This window comes from Scyliorhinus torazame, chromosome 2, assembly GCF_047496885.1.
Source record: "Scyliorhinus torazame isolate Kashiwa2021f chromosome 2, sScyTor2.1, whole genome shotgun sequence".
NCBI classification, from domain to species: domain Eukaryota; kingdom Metazoa; phylum Chordata; class Chondrichthyes; order Carcharhiniformes; family Scyliorhinidae; genus Scyliorhinus; species Scyliorhinus torazame.
In genome coordinates this window covers 268,846,324-268,862,524 of record NC_092708.1, presented here as the reverse complement: position 1 = coordinate 268,862,524, position 16,201 = coordinate 268,846,324, and the positions used below count along the sequence as shown (strand labels likewise).

Here is a 16,201-nt window from a genome sequence, read left to right as displayed (position 1 = left end):
CCAGAGGACTGGAGGACAGCAAATGTGGTCCCTTTGTTCAAAAAGGGGAGCAGAGACAACCCCGGCAACTATAGACCGGTGAGCCTCACATCTGTAGTGGGTAAAGTCTTGGAGGGAATTATAAGGGACAAGATTTATAATCATCTAGATAGGAATAATATGATCAGGGATAGTCAGCATGGCTTTGTGAAGGGTAGGTCATGCCTCACAAACCTTATTGAGTTCTTTGAGAAGGTGACTGAACAGGTAGACGAGGGTAGAGCAGTTGATGTGGTGTATATGGATTTCAGCAAAGCGTTTGATAAGGTTCCCCACGGTAGGCTATTGCAAAAAATACGGAGGCTGGGGATTGAGGGTGATTTAGAGATGTGGATCAGAAATTGGCTAGCTGAAAGAAGACAGAGGGTGGTGGTTGATGGGAAATGTTCAGAATGGAGTACAGTCACAAGTGGAGTACCACAAGGATCTGTTCTGGGGCCGTTGCTGTTTGTCATTTTTATCAATGACCTAGAGGAAGGCGCAGAAGGGTGGGTGAGTAAATTTGCAGACGATACTAAAGTCGGTGGTGTTGTCGATAGTGTGGAAGGATGTAGCAGGTTACAGAGGGATATAGATAAGCTGCAGAGCTGGGCTGAGAGGTGGCAAATGGAGTTTAATGTAGAGAAGTGTGAGGTGATTCACTTTGGAAGGAATAACAGGAATGCGGAATATTTGGCTAATGGTAAAGTTCTTGAAAGTGTGGATGAGCAGAGGGATCTAGGTGTCCATGTACATAGATCCCTGAAAGTTGCCACCCAGGTTGATAGGGTTGTGAAGAAGGCCTATGGAGTGTTGGCCTTTATTGGTAGAGGGATTGAGTTCCGGAGTCGGGAGGTCATGTTGCAGCTGTACAGAACTCTGGTACGGCCGCATTTGGAGTATTGCGTACAGTTCTGGTCACCGCATTATAGGAAGGACGTGGAGGCTTTGGAGCGGGTGCAGAGGAGATTTACCAGGATGTTGCCTGGTATGGAGGGAAAATCTTATGAGGAAAGGCTGATGGACTTGAGGTTGTTTTCGTTGGAGAGAAGAAGGTTAAGAGGAGACTTAATAGAGGCATACAAAATGATCAGGGGGTTGGATAGGGTGGACAGTGAGAGTCTTCTCCCGCGGATGGATATGGCTGGCACGAGGGGACATAACTTTAAACTGAGGGGTAATAGATATAGGACAGAGGTCAGAGGTAGGTTCTTTACGCAAAGAGTAGTGAGGCCGTGGAATGCCCTACCTGCTGCAGTAGTGAACTCGCCAACATTGAGGGCATTTAAAAGTTTATTGGATAAACATATGGATGATAATGGCATAGTGTAGGTTAGATGGCTTTTGTTTCGGTGCAACATCGTGGGCCGAAGGGCCTGTACTGCGCTGTATTGTTCTATGTTCTATGATTTGTCCACTCGCCCAACCTGTCCAGATCATGTCCAGTGACGGTGACTGGATAGTGGGAAAAGCCAGAATGTTTTGCTGATTTTATTTATTTTTACCCTTCCCCTAATCTAGCCAACTTGATGTCAATTGTCATGTCCCCACCCGAGAGTCAAGTTCAAAGCATCCTGGTGGGAGTGTTTAATTTGGTTTAATGCAATCGAGGGAAGTGCAGAAACAACTTCCTCCAACAATGCCTCTGTTCATAATTGATAAACAAGTAACAAAAGAAAGGTAAAAATGAATTGTATGTGTGTTTATTATAGGAGATGGATGAACATATGAGGAGCATGCTGCATCACAGGGAACTTGAGAATCTTAAAGGAAGGTAAAAATTGCAGCTTTGTTTCTGTAAAACCCATTTCCACTGTGTATGCAGAACAGGGTTGTGCAGCTCAGGCTTTGGATAGGGGAAGAAATGAGGGGGGAGGTGACCATGTACAGCGGCAACAGATAGAGGTGGGCACAGCCGTGTATGGAACCTGCGAGCCATTGGAATACCTCAATAGATAAACTGTGTCCAAAGTGCCGGCCATAGTTCAGTGCTAGCCACTTACTCTGAGCCAAAAACTTGTGAATTAAGTCTCATTTCAGAGACAAGCACATTATCTAAGGAGCGCAGTCGGAGGTGCTGTCTTTAGACTAATCTAGTTTCCTCCCCCGTTTAAAACAAAAGTCTGGTCAACCAATTGCTGAAGAGGCACTAGAATGAATGGTGAGGAGCTGTCCACCAACAGCAATGAGATAATGACCAGATAATCTGTTTAAGCACTGTCAGTTGGGTTACGTGTATTGTGCAGGATACTGGGGGGGAACTTAGTGCCAATGGATCTATTATGTTCATCTGAGAGGGCAGACAGTACCTCAGTTTCATTAGACCCTCTCAGGAAGTACATTCCAGGTCATCATGACTCAGTGTTTTAAAAAAAAAAAATGTTCCTCCTGTCTCCTGGTTATTTGGGCACTTAGCTTACCTCAGCTGAGAGTGCAACACTGCCTCAGTTAAATACAGGCATGTTAGCCAACATTTTGGTCTTGAATCACTGGAGTGGGGCTTGAAACTTCATCCTTTGAAAGTGGTTAGCACTGTTCTCATAGTGCCAGGGACCCGGGTTCGATTCCGGCTCGGGTGACTGTCTGTGTGGAGTTTGCACGTTCACCCCATGTCTGTGTAGGTTTCCTCAGTGTGCTCCAGTTTCCTCCCATAGTCCAAAGATGTGCAGGGTCGGTGTATTGACCATGATAAATTAGTGTCCAAAAAAGGTTAGGTGGGGTTACAGGGATAGGGCAGAAGTATGGACTTAGGTAGGGTGCTCCTTCCCAGGGCCGGCGCAGACCCGATGGGCCGAATGGCCTCCTTCACTGTCTGGATTCTATGGAGACTGGTACCAACTGACAGTAAGTAACTGCAATTCTAGCACGGATACCATAGGCTAAACAGATTCTTTCTCCATGCATATCCTAAGAATTCTATAAGCTGCAATCTTCAATGGCAGCACAGCGTACATGTGCTACTTTCATCCTACTTTCACCCCAGGACACTGATGCCCTTTCCTCACCACTTCGCAGAGAATGATACCATGGCTTTCTGGCTTCTTTCTCCAGGTGACCAGCGATCACTGGAGTCTAAACAGATGTTGGCTGGATATTCAACTGCCTGGGCATCACAGCCACATGTAGTCCCCAGTCCTCAAGTGCACTTCTAACTGAACCGAACAGGAGTGCTGCTGATTCTTTCCCTGACTCTAGGGTGCTGAGGTCAATTGTGAAGGCCCTCACTTCGAGCAGATGGTACAGCATAGACCAGGAGTGGAACCTGGATCCTTCTGGTCTTGATGCACAAGGCTAGAAAAATATCTACCGAAAATGGAAGCACTGGAGCCAAAACAGTGAAATGGAATAAAATGTGAAGAACTTAGAAATGAAGTGAGCTGGCGTAATTAATTTGGCTCGTCCTAAATACCCTATTTTAGACAACATTTCGCCCAAGTTAAGAATTTTGACAATACGTTCTGTAGCTGCAAAATTGCCTATATTTTTGCTGGGGGATGGGTGGGGTGCAGGAATACCTTATGGGGAGGGCAAGCAGCATTCCGATTCAAGGAGGCATCTGGGAAAAGAGAAAATGGAAAAGGAGGGCTGACAGATGGGATATAGAGGCGGGGCACATGCAGAATGCGGAGCTGGTGAGCAGGCGGATTTACTGGGGGAAGCTGCAGAGTTATGGAATGGAGTGTGGCAGGTGAGTTACCAGATGCAGGGAAACAGGGTGGGTACAGAGACACGGATGGGGGGGGAAGGCAGACGGGACGCAGAGACACAGGGAGCAGGCGAATTGTAGAGCTACAGCGTGGGGAAATTGGAAATTTGAATCCAGGGATGCTGAGATACATGGAGATGGGAGCAGGTGGGGTTCAGGGGGGATGGGGTTAAAGGTGGGTGGTGGAGGGATGCAGTTTTACAGGGCCAGACTGACTGCAGAGATAACAGTGGTGATTCCAGCTAGAGTGCATAAACATGGGGTTAAGACCGGTGGGATACCGAAACACAATGGAATACAGAGTGGTGGTGAAATTGGGGGTCGAGATATGGGGCAAAATTGGGTACAGAGTTAGAGGTGAGGTGTGTTGGGCGGGGAACAGGCAGGGTAGAAAGGCACAACGGCAACAAGCCAGTTGATTGGGGGGGGGGGGGGGGGGGCATCTAGAGATACTGGGGCACAGAGGTACATGTTAGGTAGAATACTGAGGTAGCTAGGACCACGCAGACTATCCATTGAAGTGTCCGACCAGCCAGAATCGTATTGAATGGCACTGCATGCTCGGTGGGCTGAATGACCTAGTCCTGCTCCTATATTTCTATTTGTCACAGAAACAGGACATTTGGTCCAACCAGCCAATGTAGGTGTTTATGCTCCACTCAAGTCTACATCCAAAATTTCTTAATTCCCAGTTGGATTTCTTGGTGACTCTTGTGAATATGCTGATCAATTAAAACCCTTTCATCATTCGAAAGACTTCTATTAGGTCATTCCTCAGCCTTTTCTTTTAAAAGAGAAGAGGCCCTTCGATCCTGGGGGGGGGGGATGGAGTTAAGCAGGGGGCCAGACGGTGGGCAGCGTTCAGTAGGAAGGCGAGAGGCATGTGGGACGGCGGTGGGAGGAGGACAGAGGTTGCAACGGAGGGAGACGGGGTGGCGGTGAAGGGTCAGTGGTGGAAGAGGACAGAGGTCAATGTGGGGCAGGCAGGAGACTGTTTGATGGGGGCAGGTGGGGAACTTGTGGGGAGGGCAAGCAGCATTCCGATTCAAGGAGGCATCTGGGAAAAGAGAAAATGGAAAAGGAGGGCTGACAGATGGGATATAGAGGCGGGGCACATGCAGAATGCGGAGCTGGTGAGCAGGCGGATTTACTGGGGGAAGCTGCAGAGTTATGGAATGGAGTGTGGCAGGTGAGTTACCAGATGCAGGGAAACAGGGTGGGTACAGAGACACGGATGGGGGGGAAGGCAGGCGGGACGCAGAGACACAGGGAGCAGGCGAATTGTAGAGCTACAGCGTGGGGAAACTGGAGTAAACAAACTTGCCTAACTGACCTGTTAACCACCTTACCAGTTGGAAGCCCCATGTATGGTGCCCTTGTTTAAAAAAAACAACTTTCCTCCTTAGGATAGCACATGTGTGCTGTATTAAGGAAGGAATCACAGATGGTATAGCAGATGTTAACAACAACTGTCATGTTTGGTGTTGTCTGGCATCAGCAAAAAAAAAAATGAAGCCTCTGGTTCTCCAAATAAAGCAGTGTTTCATACTACGCATCCTGGCAGCTGTCATAAGATCCACCCTCTCAGGATTCCAGGCAACACTGCTAAACTGGGCTGGCTTTAGTAACAGGCCTACCATTGGTGGCAGCTCTCTAAAGTTGGAATTAGCAGAGGGCGCAATTAAATAAGGAAACAGTTGCCAGGGCTGTCTCACACCAGCTGACCTGACGTCATCTGCCTGGACTGCCTGCTAAGCATGTGCTTGAAGTCCTGGGTGACTTTCACTCTTCCTGCTCTGTCGGGGGGAGTGCAGTCACCTCGGTGCAGGGGAAGGCAGCAGAAACATGGCCTGCTGCAACCATCAAAAATAAATGTTAAGTTAAAGGAGCCGGGGATGGTGTAACCACCCCCTGATACCCTGCACCGCCCTCCCCCGAGGCCCTGTACCTCCCCCCCCCCCCCCCCAAAATGCCTGTCGGTACGATTCAGTCTCCACTGTCTCCCTCTTTCGACAGGGACTGCAAACACGAATGCCGAATCTGCAGGGTGACTGTGGTGGGCCTCTCGGCCTATGCTAAGCACATCTCCAGCCAGCTCCATAAAGAGAAGGTGGACACCCAGGAGAGAGAAGAGAACCAGAAGGACGACGGAAAAGATGAGGAATATTTTGATAAGGAGCTTGTTCAACTGATCCGGCAACGAAAAGAACAAAAAGGGTAAGCCCACTGCTCACTTAGCTCAGGGTAATCAGCTGTAGCGATAGCTGAGGGTGGCGTTGCTAATTGAAAAAGCGTCTTGATAACTGGTATAAAGTTACAGAGAAATATAGGTGGTTGGCTGAATCCCATTTGCAATTCCCAGGGCTGTTAAGGGACAGTTCACTTAAGTGGGTATTGGTAAACAATGCATTTATTTGCTTGCCATTGGTGCATTTGTATTTTGTGCTACTGATGTGGCAGTCAGTGGGACAGACTTCATTGGACTAGTCTTGTAGCATATTTCCATTTGCCATGAGTATGATTGATGCAGCAGAAATAATTAATGTAACAAAGGCTGTCAATTAAAGTGAGAGACTCTGAGCGTACATCCAGCCATTCCCCAAGCTCAGACTGAACCTCACTCTCCAATAAGAGCGTTCCATTAAAACAGTGCTTTGAATATCATTTAAGGGTCCTCCGATGGTTCAGCACTATAACTTTACCCGAGGAGAACTTTTGAAATGTGTCCTCTAGGCTTTCTTGAAATATGTTTGAAAAAGGTCCACGTAGAAATTACTAGAAGCTAAACGAAAAATATTCCAGCAGTCCAGCTGACTTAGCAGTCTTTATATACTATGGGGAAATTGGATCCTGGTTGCAGTACATTCTCAGACAGCACAATCCAAATTCAGCTCACCAAACCATTTGGCAGAAGCTGAGGCCTTTACGTTTTGTTTCAGTTCTTTATTGAACATTAGAAACGTCACTTACAATGACAGAGAGCAGTTGGTGGTCGGGGGTACAATAGCTTGTATGCTTTTTTTTTTATACAAAGAGTAGTATGTATTGGTCAATAGTTTTCGGGAATTTTTTGTCATGTATTACAGGCAGTATAAACTAGTTTGTTGGCTTAAATGGCTTTGGCTCATTAGAGAGCGGGTCAGACTGCTCTACAGGCAGATAATAGATATTTTCAAGGATGGCACAGTGGTTAGCACTGCTGTCTCACATCACCAGGGATCCAGGTTCAATTTCGGCCTTGGGTGATTGTGTGGAGTTTGCACATTCTCCCCGAGTCTGCGTGGGTTTCCTATGGGTTCCCCGGTTTCCTCCCTGTCCAAAGATGAGCAGGTTAGGTGGATTGCCTGTGCTAAAATGCCCCTTTGTGTCTAACGATGTCCAGCTTATGTGAGGGTACAGGGATAGGGTGGGGAAGTGGGCCTAGGTAGGGTGCTCTCTTGGAGGGTTGAAGCAAACTCAATGGGCCGGATGGCCTCCTTCTGCACTGTAGGGATTCTATGATTACATGTGAGAATACAAGAGGTTAGCAGAGGATCTTATTGTTACAGTCCCCTGGTCGCATCGTCATATGACTAGGTCGGCACTGATAATCTCTGGTTCTAGGTGATCTGAACCAGAGAAAATATTTAGTGTGAGAACAAGAGCAACATAGATTTATATACCACCTTTAACATAGTAAAATATTCCAGAGTGATTCCAGTTGTTAAGCAAAACCTGACACAAATTCACATGGCATGTTAGGACAGGTAACTAAAAGCTTGTTCAAAGATATTGATCTTAAGGATCGCCTTAAAGGAGCAGAGAGCGATGGAGGGTTTAGGGAAGGAGTTTCAGAACTTAAGACCTAAACAGCTGAAGGCAACGGCAGAACAGTGAAAATTAAAGATATGAGATTGTGTGGGGCTGCAGGAGAAGCAAAGCTATGGAAGGATTTCAAAAGCAGGATGTGAATTTTAAAATTGGAATGTTGCCAGACTGAACCATTGTAGGTCAGCAAGCACAGAGGTGATGGGTGTTTTGGATGAACTCAAGTTTATCGAGAGTGCAAGCGGCACGGTGGCGCACTGGTTAGCACTGCTGCATCACGGCGTCAAGGACCCGGGATGTATCTCGGCTCCAGGTCACTGTCCATGTGGAGTTTGCACGCTCTCCCTGTGTCTGCGTGGGTCTTGCATTCACAACCCAAAGATGTGCACGATAGGCGGATTGGCCACGCTAAATTGCCCCTTAATTGGAAAACAAATGAATTGGGTACTTCAAATTTTTTTTTTTTTTTTTAAATAAAAGTTTATCGAGAGTGCAAAATGGGAGATCAGCCAGGAGAGCATTGGTATAATCAAGTGTTGAGGTAATAATTGCACAGGTGAGGGTTTTAGCAGCAGATGAGCTGAGGCAGGGACACAGATGGATGATGTTACAGAAGTAGAAGTAGGTGTTTATATTCCAGCGTGTGGAAGTAGGTGGTCTTACTATTATCAAAGCTCCACCCTGATGAAAACAGGCCACGGTTGAGAATGATCTGGTTCAACCTTAAACAATTTCCAGGAAGAGGCATGGAATTGGTATAGAGTGAATGGGGTTTGTGGTGGGGACTGAAGTGAATGGCGTTGGTCTTTCCAGTATTCAATGGGCAATTTCTGCTCATCCAATACTGGATGCCGACAATTTGAGTGACAAATCAGAGGCAATGGAATGGTGGAGGGAAGTGGTGAGGGTGGAGTTGGGTGTTGTCCGCATTCTTGTGGAACAGGCTCAAAAGGTGAAATGGCCTAGTTCCTGTTCCTATGATGTCACTGAATGGTATCATTGTGATGAAAAATGGAAGAGGGCAGCTGATCTGACAGAAGTGTTCAAAGTTGTGGAATATTTTCTATGGATAAGTAATGAAAGTTTGTTTACACTGGTTAGTGAATCAGCAAGAAAGGACATTGTTGTGAACCCCATGAAAATACCCTAAAAGAACCAAATTTCCCAAGCTACCCTAACAGAAGAAAGCAATGGACAAGATTCACTTTTTAAAACAAGTATTTTTTCCTGCAGATCTGGAGCAGGACGCAGCTTTCTCAATTTCTTTCAAAGCGTGACCCTTCCATTTTTTATCATTAGCTTTGGATACTGTTGCTGTTTGCTTTGCCACAACTTGTTCATGTTTTTTCTGCATTTTTAGTTCAAGCTGTTTCAATTTCTCTCCAACTAATTTTTCCTCCTAATCAATGTCAGCAGATTCGCAAAAAAAACAAAATGGTTCTTTTAGTGTGAAAAGGGTCTGGATCTTTACCGTTGCCAGCTTTCTCAATACAGCCAGATTTATTTTCATCATCAAGCCACTTATCTCTCTGAGTTTCTAAATGGGATCTGTTAATATGTTTGAATCATCTGACACTACTGCAACATCCTTTAGTTTTTGATCTTTAAGGTCCCACCTGGCAGAACGTATTTCCAAAGGCACACTATTTTTAATTTATTTCCCGGAACCATTCTGCCAACATTCTCAAAGTTTTGTTCAGTCTTGACCTATCCGTACCACCTTTTGAACACCATTTCCTTTTCTCTGGCAAATTCCATAGAATTCTTACCCTGTTTTCTTCTTAAATGTCTAAGTTTCTCTGCTATAGCCTTCAATTTATCATTGAAACAGTTAACCAAGGCACTAAAAGGCAAATTCATTCTCTCCAAGGAGCTTTTGGTATTGAAGTTGCTCGCTGATTCCCCAGCAAATGCAGCAAAAGTAAACGGGAAATCTTGTTTGTTAATTCTGGAAAATTCCTTCATGGCTTTGCTCCCAAAACTGGTTGTTCTCCAACTGTGCTACAGCCTTCCACCTTGGGTGTCTTATGCTCAACCTCTCCATCACCCCAGAATTGTTCTCTTTCTGCTAAAAGACCACCTCTGGGGTCAATCTCCTGGACGAGCCCTTAATTTTGTTATGATTCCCGTGGAGACTAATAACCTAAAATAAAAAAACAAACTTCCTAATTCACCCAATGGAAAAAACTAGAGAACATGGTTTCACTTTTTAAACTTTCACTGTAACAATCAAAGCAAAATTAGTATAAATTAATCATGAAATAACAGGCAAGTTGTGTTCAGTAGAATCTATTAATTATACTTTAAATAGCTTGTACAATATAGATCTCAACGATTTTTCTGTTCTTCCCAGGTAGAGTTTGTTCTTTTATTCACATAGGAGTTAGGCCCAAAGTCCCATCTGACAGGAACTTTACCAACCCTCACTTCCACAGATACAATGTCCACTAAAAGGAACATCTTTCCAGATCCTTCATGGCTTTGCTCCCAAAACTGGTTGTTCTCCAACTGTGCCACAGCCTTCCACCTTGGGTGTCTTATGCTCAACCTCTCCATCACCCCAGAATTGTTTTCTTTCTGCTAAAAGACTGAATTTTAACAGCCATGTCTGTTCTGGCCACTGGCTGAAATTGGACCCCTCAACTTCCATCTCCTATCAACCTAAACTACAGCCAGATTTCTCAGAAGTCTGCTGGCACAGCAAGGAATTCCAATTTACAACTCCCCCTCCAAGAAATAAATCTGCAGATGTGGTTTCTGTTTCAATTGGAGACTGTCTCAAAAACGATACGTTTTGAAACCAGTCAATACAGGCAATGGATTGCCTCACTATATAGACAGCAACAACTAAGTACAAAGTACCACCATGATTTTTGAAGTATTTTGACCCCTGTAGAGCCCAATACTTTTTTTAAAGACATGAATTTCTCAAATGACCAACAGAAAGAATTGAAGGATAAGATTTCACTTTTTAAGAATTTTGCTGTAACAAATTTAAATCAACATTGGTAAAACATTAACAAACAACTAATGCATCAAACTAAAGAAAAATGTAAGTTTTGCATTCAGTAACACAAGCAAAATATGTCTAAAGAAACACTTTTATCCATAGAGTGCTTTAGTTCTCCCCGCCATTCTTATAGGGCAGTGAAGACCTGTTCCTGGGGGAATTCCAATTTTTCTCCTACCTGCCTCTCAACAGCAACTGTTCTTTGTTCTGAGAGATTATGTGAAAGGTGCTAAGATTGGCACCCACATCTCAATGGCTTTCTATTCATGTTTTTCCCCATGGCAACCAGATCGCATCGACATTTCTCCAAACTGAGGTGTTTACCAGAAATGCAAATTTTACGTTCTTTTCCAGAATTCACTGTTTTACTTAAAACATTGTCTTGCAAAGTCCAGCGTTCATACCAATAGAAAAACTGTAAGAATGCAACATTTGGTCTTGAATAGGTTTGGATAGAAAAGTGGATTTTGAAGATTTATAATGGAAAGTGTTGAAAGAGTATAGATGCAGAGGAGTGAGTATATGGAGGGCTGTGCTGAAGCAAGTGCTGACTCTTAGACCGGTAGTCAAATGCAGGAAGGTAGGGAGCCACAATCAGTTTGAAAGCTGTGGGCAAATGACCTTAAAGAGGATTGAAGTGGGTTATAAAAGTTAACCATTGTTTTAACTCTAGGGATTTAGACCATGAAGTGCTGTAAATAGGTTGTTGCTAAGCAGAGATTGTTAACATCATTTAAAGGACTATTGGATCAGTATTTGGAAAGGAAAAATAAAATATGCTAGAAAAGACAGGAAATGGTTGAAGAGCTGATGAAAAGTGTGATAAACTGGCCTCCTTGTGAGCTGTATATTGCATAATTCGATATGGTTGTGTTTTATTTTGGTTTCTGTTCATGTAGAAAGAATGATGCTTCCACACCAGGGAACCAGGCAACAGACAATGACGACAGGCGATATAGGAGGACACGGGAAGATAGACAGGCATACCCTGAGCCTGAGCACAAATATAACCAGTCATCTTGGCACCATGAAAATGGTGAGCGGGATTGGGAGTCACGTGATTATGCGAGTTGTAGATCGAGTGGGTTTCAGCATTGCCCTTGGAAGACCAATTCAGGGGGTCCTTTGAACCGACATTCATCAGGCTCAAGGGGATCTCACAGCTGGCATTTGAATGGCACAGGAGGCTCACCTAACTGGCATTCGAAACATAACTGGCATTCCAGTGGGCCTGGGGGAGTGGCTAATTGGCACCCCAAAAACCAAGGGGGAGCATCCATGTGGAATGCCAATTCCAACAGCAATGGGAACAAACAAACTCACTACACAACCAATCATCCAAATTCAAGATTCCAGCCTTGCAATAAAAACAACTCTGCAGAGAAGCTGGATAGGAAGTGGAGTAAAGGGAAAGCGTACAAGTTGAACAAAATGGACAGTCGAAGTGCAAGAGACTGGCATGCCTGGGAGAAAGCACAAAGCTGGAGACGGCCAACTGACAGCAGAGGTGATTCAGCGAACATGTGGAACCTGAACGATTACAGCTTTCAGGACTACGGCATGGATTTCACCACCGATGATGTGCCAAATGAAGGAATGTTGAGTTTTATGCAAAAGGGAAACACACCTAGTAAAGATGATCAGAGTGGGGGTAAGAGCTTGAGCCCATCGAGGGATAAGAGGTATCGATGGGCTCCTTACCGATCTCTCAAACCTGCAGAGCTGCCTGTGGCAGCCAAGGATCCTGGGACTAGAAGCAAAAGTGATGATTCGAGGAGTGGTTGTACGATGCATCAACCAAAAGATCTTGAGACACAAAACGAGAGCAGTGTTGCCTCACTCCCTGAGAAGGTCAGTGAAGAACCAAATGATTGTTCAAGTTCTCTGATTCAGCAAGGAAGTACTTCTGAGAATGAAAACAAAGCAATGGACAAAGGTGAGAGTCAAGATCCTGTCAGGCTTCGCACCAAATTGTTTCCTCCTCCTGAACTCTCGCTCTGTGCTTTAATTCCGAACTCCAAGAGTCATTTGAGAGAAAATAAACCTTTGTGTCGTACAGAACGTGGCAAGAGCTTGAGCACGCCCACCTTGGATGGTGAGCATCCAGATGTTTCCAGTAATGCTGTATTCCAGCCAAATAGCGCACCGAATGCATCAGGAGCTCAGCGTTCAACACAAACAACCCGAAGCCTGACTGTACAACCTTCACTGACCAGGCCAAACAATGACAGTAAATACCATGTGGATAGCAGTTTGAGCGAAGAGCTCCGGCGTGCCAGGGAAGCACTGAGGTGCAGTCAGTCTGAGCACAAACAACACAGACAGGCAGAGGCTGCAAAATATGACCAGCGGGAAAGTTGTAGGCAGACCACAGAGGGTAATAAGGAAAACTGGAAAAATAGCAATAATAAAACATCCCACAAGTCACAGCCCACAGCGGCTGATAGAAGCCAAATGAAGGAAGCACTTTTGGGCTGCAGAGAAATGACTGAAGAGGAATTTACTGACATTGCAGAAGAAATAAAGCTAGCTACGTATGTAGACTCTGCCGGCACCTGTTCAGGTCAGGGACAGCAAAGTTCAGATACAGTGAAACGACAAATGGCTGTATTATGTACTCAGCATGCTGTGAATTCTGAACTCTCAACCACAAAAAGTGATTACAAGGCCTTCTGCGCTTCAGAGAGTGGTGTTCAATCGCCGACTACCTTCTCCTTCACAATGCTTGAAACCAAAAGTGACAATGAGATTCAAAGCGCTGTACACAGCAAAACAATTGATAATTGTTCCTCTGACTCGGAGCTGCAGAGTGAAGGGGCTCAAAGCTCCAGCCATCTTCTGACTGAACTCAACAAACTCGGACTTCCCACCTCGGTGCAGAGAGATCTGACCCGCCACATCAACGCAAAATCAAGACCTGGGACTCACGCCCATGAACCAAATCTCAACATTGCACGCCGCATTCGAAGCATTGGGAGCCAAAGGAAGAGTGAATCAGAAAAGGAATCTGGCCTGAAGCCAACTTTGCGCCAACTGCTGAATGTGTCACGCCGGCACGTCAACTGGGATCAAGTCATCCAACAGGTTGCTAAAAAGAAGCAGGAGCTTGGCAAGGGTTTACCAAGGTCAGTACAGAGAGAAATTGATTTTCTGTTTTCTTTGAATAACCTGGCTGGTCGTTCCAGTAACTTGTGATCTTGTCTTGACAACTGAGGTGACTGTCCCATCAAGGAAGTCACAGTTCTTTTAAAAAAAGATGTTTTTATTAAAAATGTTTCATTGATAACAAACACGACATCAGCATCAACCAGCCCAAAAAGCTGCTCATGCACAGTACATGTGATAATAAAAAAAACCAAAAGGAACCCATAGCCGATCTTGTAACTTCTCCCAGTCCAGCAAAAATAACCTACTGCCAACAATAATAATAACTGCCCCTCCCATTCTCTCCCACCCCCACCGCCTTCTAACAGCTGAGATGGTGACTAATTCTTTAAAGTAGGAGATGAATGGCCGTCACCTCAGGTAGAACCACTCCATCGATCCCCCAACGATGTACTTGACCTTTTCCAAATATAAAAATTCCACGAGGTCACCCAACTAGGCCGAAGCGCTGGGCTGAATGGAAGATCTCCATCCCAGCAGAACTCTCAGTGAGGCAAAGGCAAGAACATCTGTCTTTACCCTGGTCTGCAGGCCCGATGAGTCCAACACCCCGAAAATGGCCACCATCGGACAAGGCTCCAGATCAATATTAAGAATCGCTGACATGGTGCTAAAGAAGGAGACCCAAAAGTTTGCCATCCTTGGACACGACCAGAACATGTGGGTGTGATCAGCGAGCCCACGAGAGCACCGCTCACACCCGTCTTCCACTTCATCAAAGAACCCACTCGTCCCATCCTTAGTTAGATGAGCTGTGTGTATCACCTTGAGCTGAATCAGGCTGAGCTGCATGCAGGAGGTGGTGGAATTCATCCTACAAAGGGCCTCATTCCACACATCCTCAACCAGAATGGGTCCGAGCTCCCCCTCCCACTTCACCCACCATTGATCTGCCTGTAAACACTTGAAATGCCCCCCCCCCCCCCGGACCCAGACCTCGCCAGCAATATGATTCTGCCCAGTAGGGAGGGTTGCGGCGCTAAGGGAAATATAGTGGATAAAATCGGCTAACTGATAGTTACAGAACAGGTGTGCCCCTGGCAGCTGAAATTTCACCGAGAGCTCCTCCCAACTGGCAAACACTCCCTCCGTGAACAGACCCTTTCCTTCCCACGACTTAAACATCGTATCCAAACCCAACGGCACAAACAAATGGTTTCCACACATAGAGGCCAACAATGACTTTTCTCTCAGCTTGTAATGCTGCCTAAACTGTCTCCATGTCCTTAAAGTAGAGGTCATCACCAGGTTCGAGAAATACCTTGCTGGGGAGGACGGGAGCAAACCCGTAGCCAAAGCCTGTAAACGTGAGCCCCTATACGAACTCTCCTCCATCCTCCCCCGTATGGAGTCTGACTCCCCCAGCACCTTCTCAACATTGGCCGCCCAATAATAAAGGAGAAAATTGGGTAACGCCAGGCCCCCAGACTGCCGGTCCCTCTGAAGTTACACCCTACGAATTCTTGGTGACTTACCCGCTCAAATGAAAGAAGTCACTAACTTATTCACCATGGCAAAAGAATACTTAGCAAGGAAAGTGGGGAGGCATTGGAACAGGAATAAGAACCTTGGTAGAATATTCATCTTGATTGTCTGGGACTCTGCTTGCCAGGGACAGCGGAAGGTTATCCCACCTCTGTAAATCGGACCTTGCCCTACTCACCAGACTTGTATAGTTCAACCTATGAAGCATAGGCCAATCATGGGCCACTCAGATACCCAAATACCGGAAGCTACCTCTGGCAAGACGAAAAGGCAATACTCCCAGATTGGCCCCCTCCCCAGGGGGTTAACCGGACAATATTCACTCTCCCCCAGATTCAACTTCTAGCCCGCAGAGGAGCCAAAGCTCCTCAGTATCTTCATGAGTTTGTTCATAGTGGAGACCTCGGTCCGTAACATACAAGAGCAGATCATCAACATATAGAGACACTCTATGCTCCCTTCTCCCCTTCCATTCACCCGAAGACCTCAGCGTTATATCTAAAGGTTCTATCACTAGCACAAACAGGAGCGGCGACAATGAGCACCCCTGCCTTGTGGAAAATATCCCCGAGTGCCAGAATGGACTGGGAGCAGACACTTATAGGTAAATCTGTGACAGAACAGTGGGACACATTCAAGAAGGAAATAGGGAGACTACAGGGTTAATCAAGAAAAAGGGTGAGACCAACAAATCCAGTGAACCCTGGATATTGAGGGATATACAGCGTTGGATAAAAAGAAAAAAGGAAGCTTATGGCAGATATCAAGGGCTCAATACAGCAGAAGCTCTCGAGGTGTATAGAATGTGCGAAAGGGAACTTAAAAAAGGAAATTAGTGGGGGGCATGCAAGGATACTGGCAGGTAAAATAAAGGAAAATCCTAAGTTGTTTAACAAGTACATTAATGGTAAAAGGATGACTAGGGAAAAAGTAGGTTCCATTAAGGACTGCAGTGATAATTTGTGCGTGGAGCCGGAGGATGTAGGTAGGGTTCTAAATGAATACTTTGT

At 45.5% G+C, this 16,201-nt stretch overlaps 1 protein-coding gene across 2 annotated transcripts in view; it reads left to right on the top strand.

Annotated features, from left to right (window-relative positions):
- Positions 1–16,201, top strand: part of LOC140398419 (zinc finger protein 106-like) — a 128,011-nt gene that overhangs the window by 39,572 nt on the left and 72,238 nt on the right. The window contains exons 3-5 of one of the 2 annotated variants that reach the window (XM_072487092.1): positions 1,731–1,792; positions 5,741–5,941; positions 11,441–13,666. In XM_072487092.1, coding sequence (XP_072343193.1) covers positions 1,731–1,792; positions 5,741–5,941; positions 11,441–13,666 — 2,489 coding nt within the window. The remainder of the gene's footprint in view (positions 1–1,730; positions 1,793–5,740; positions 5,942–11,440; positions 13,667–16,201) is intronic. The other variant, XM_072487101.1, reaches the window with a different exon arrangement.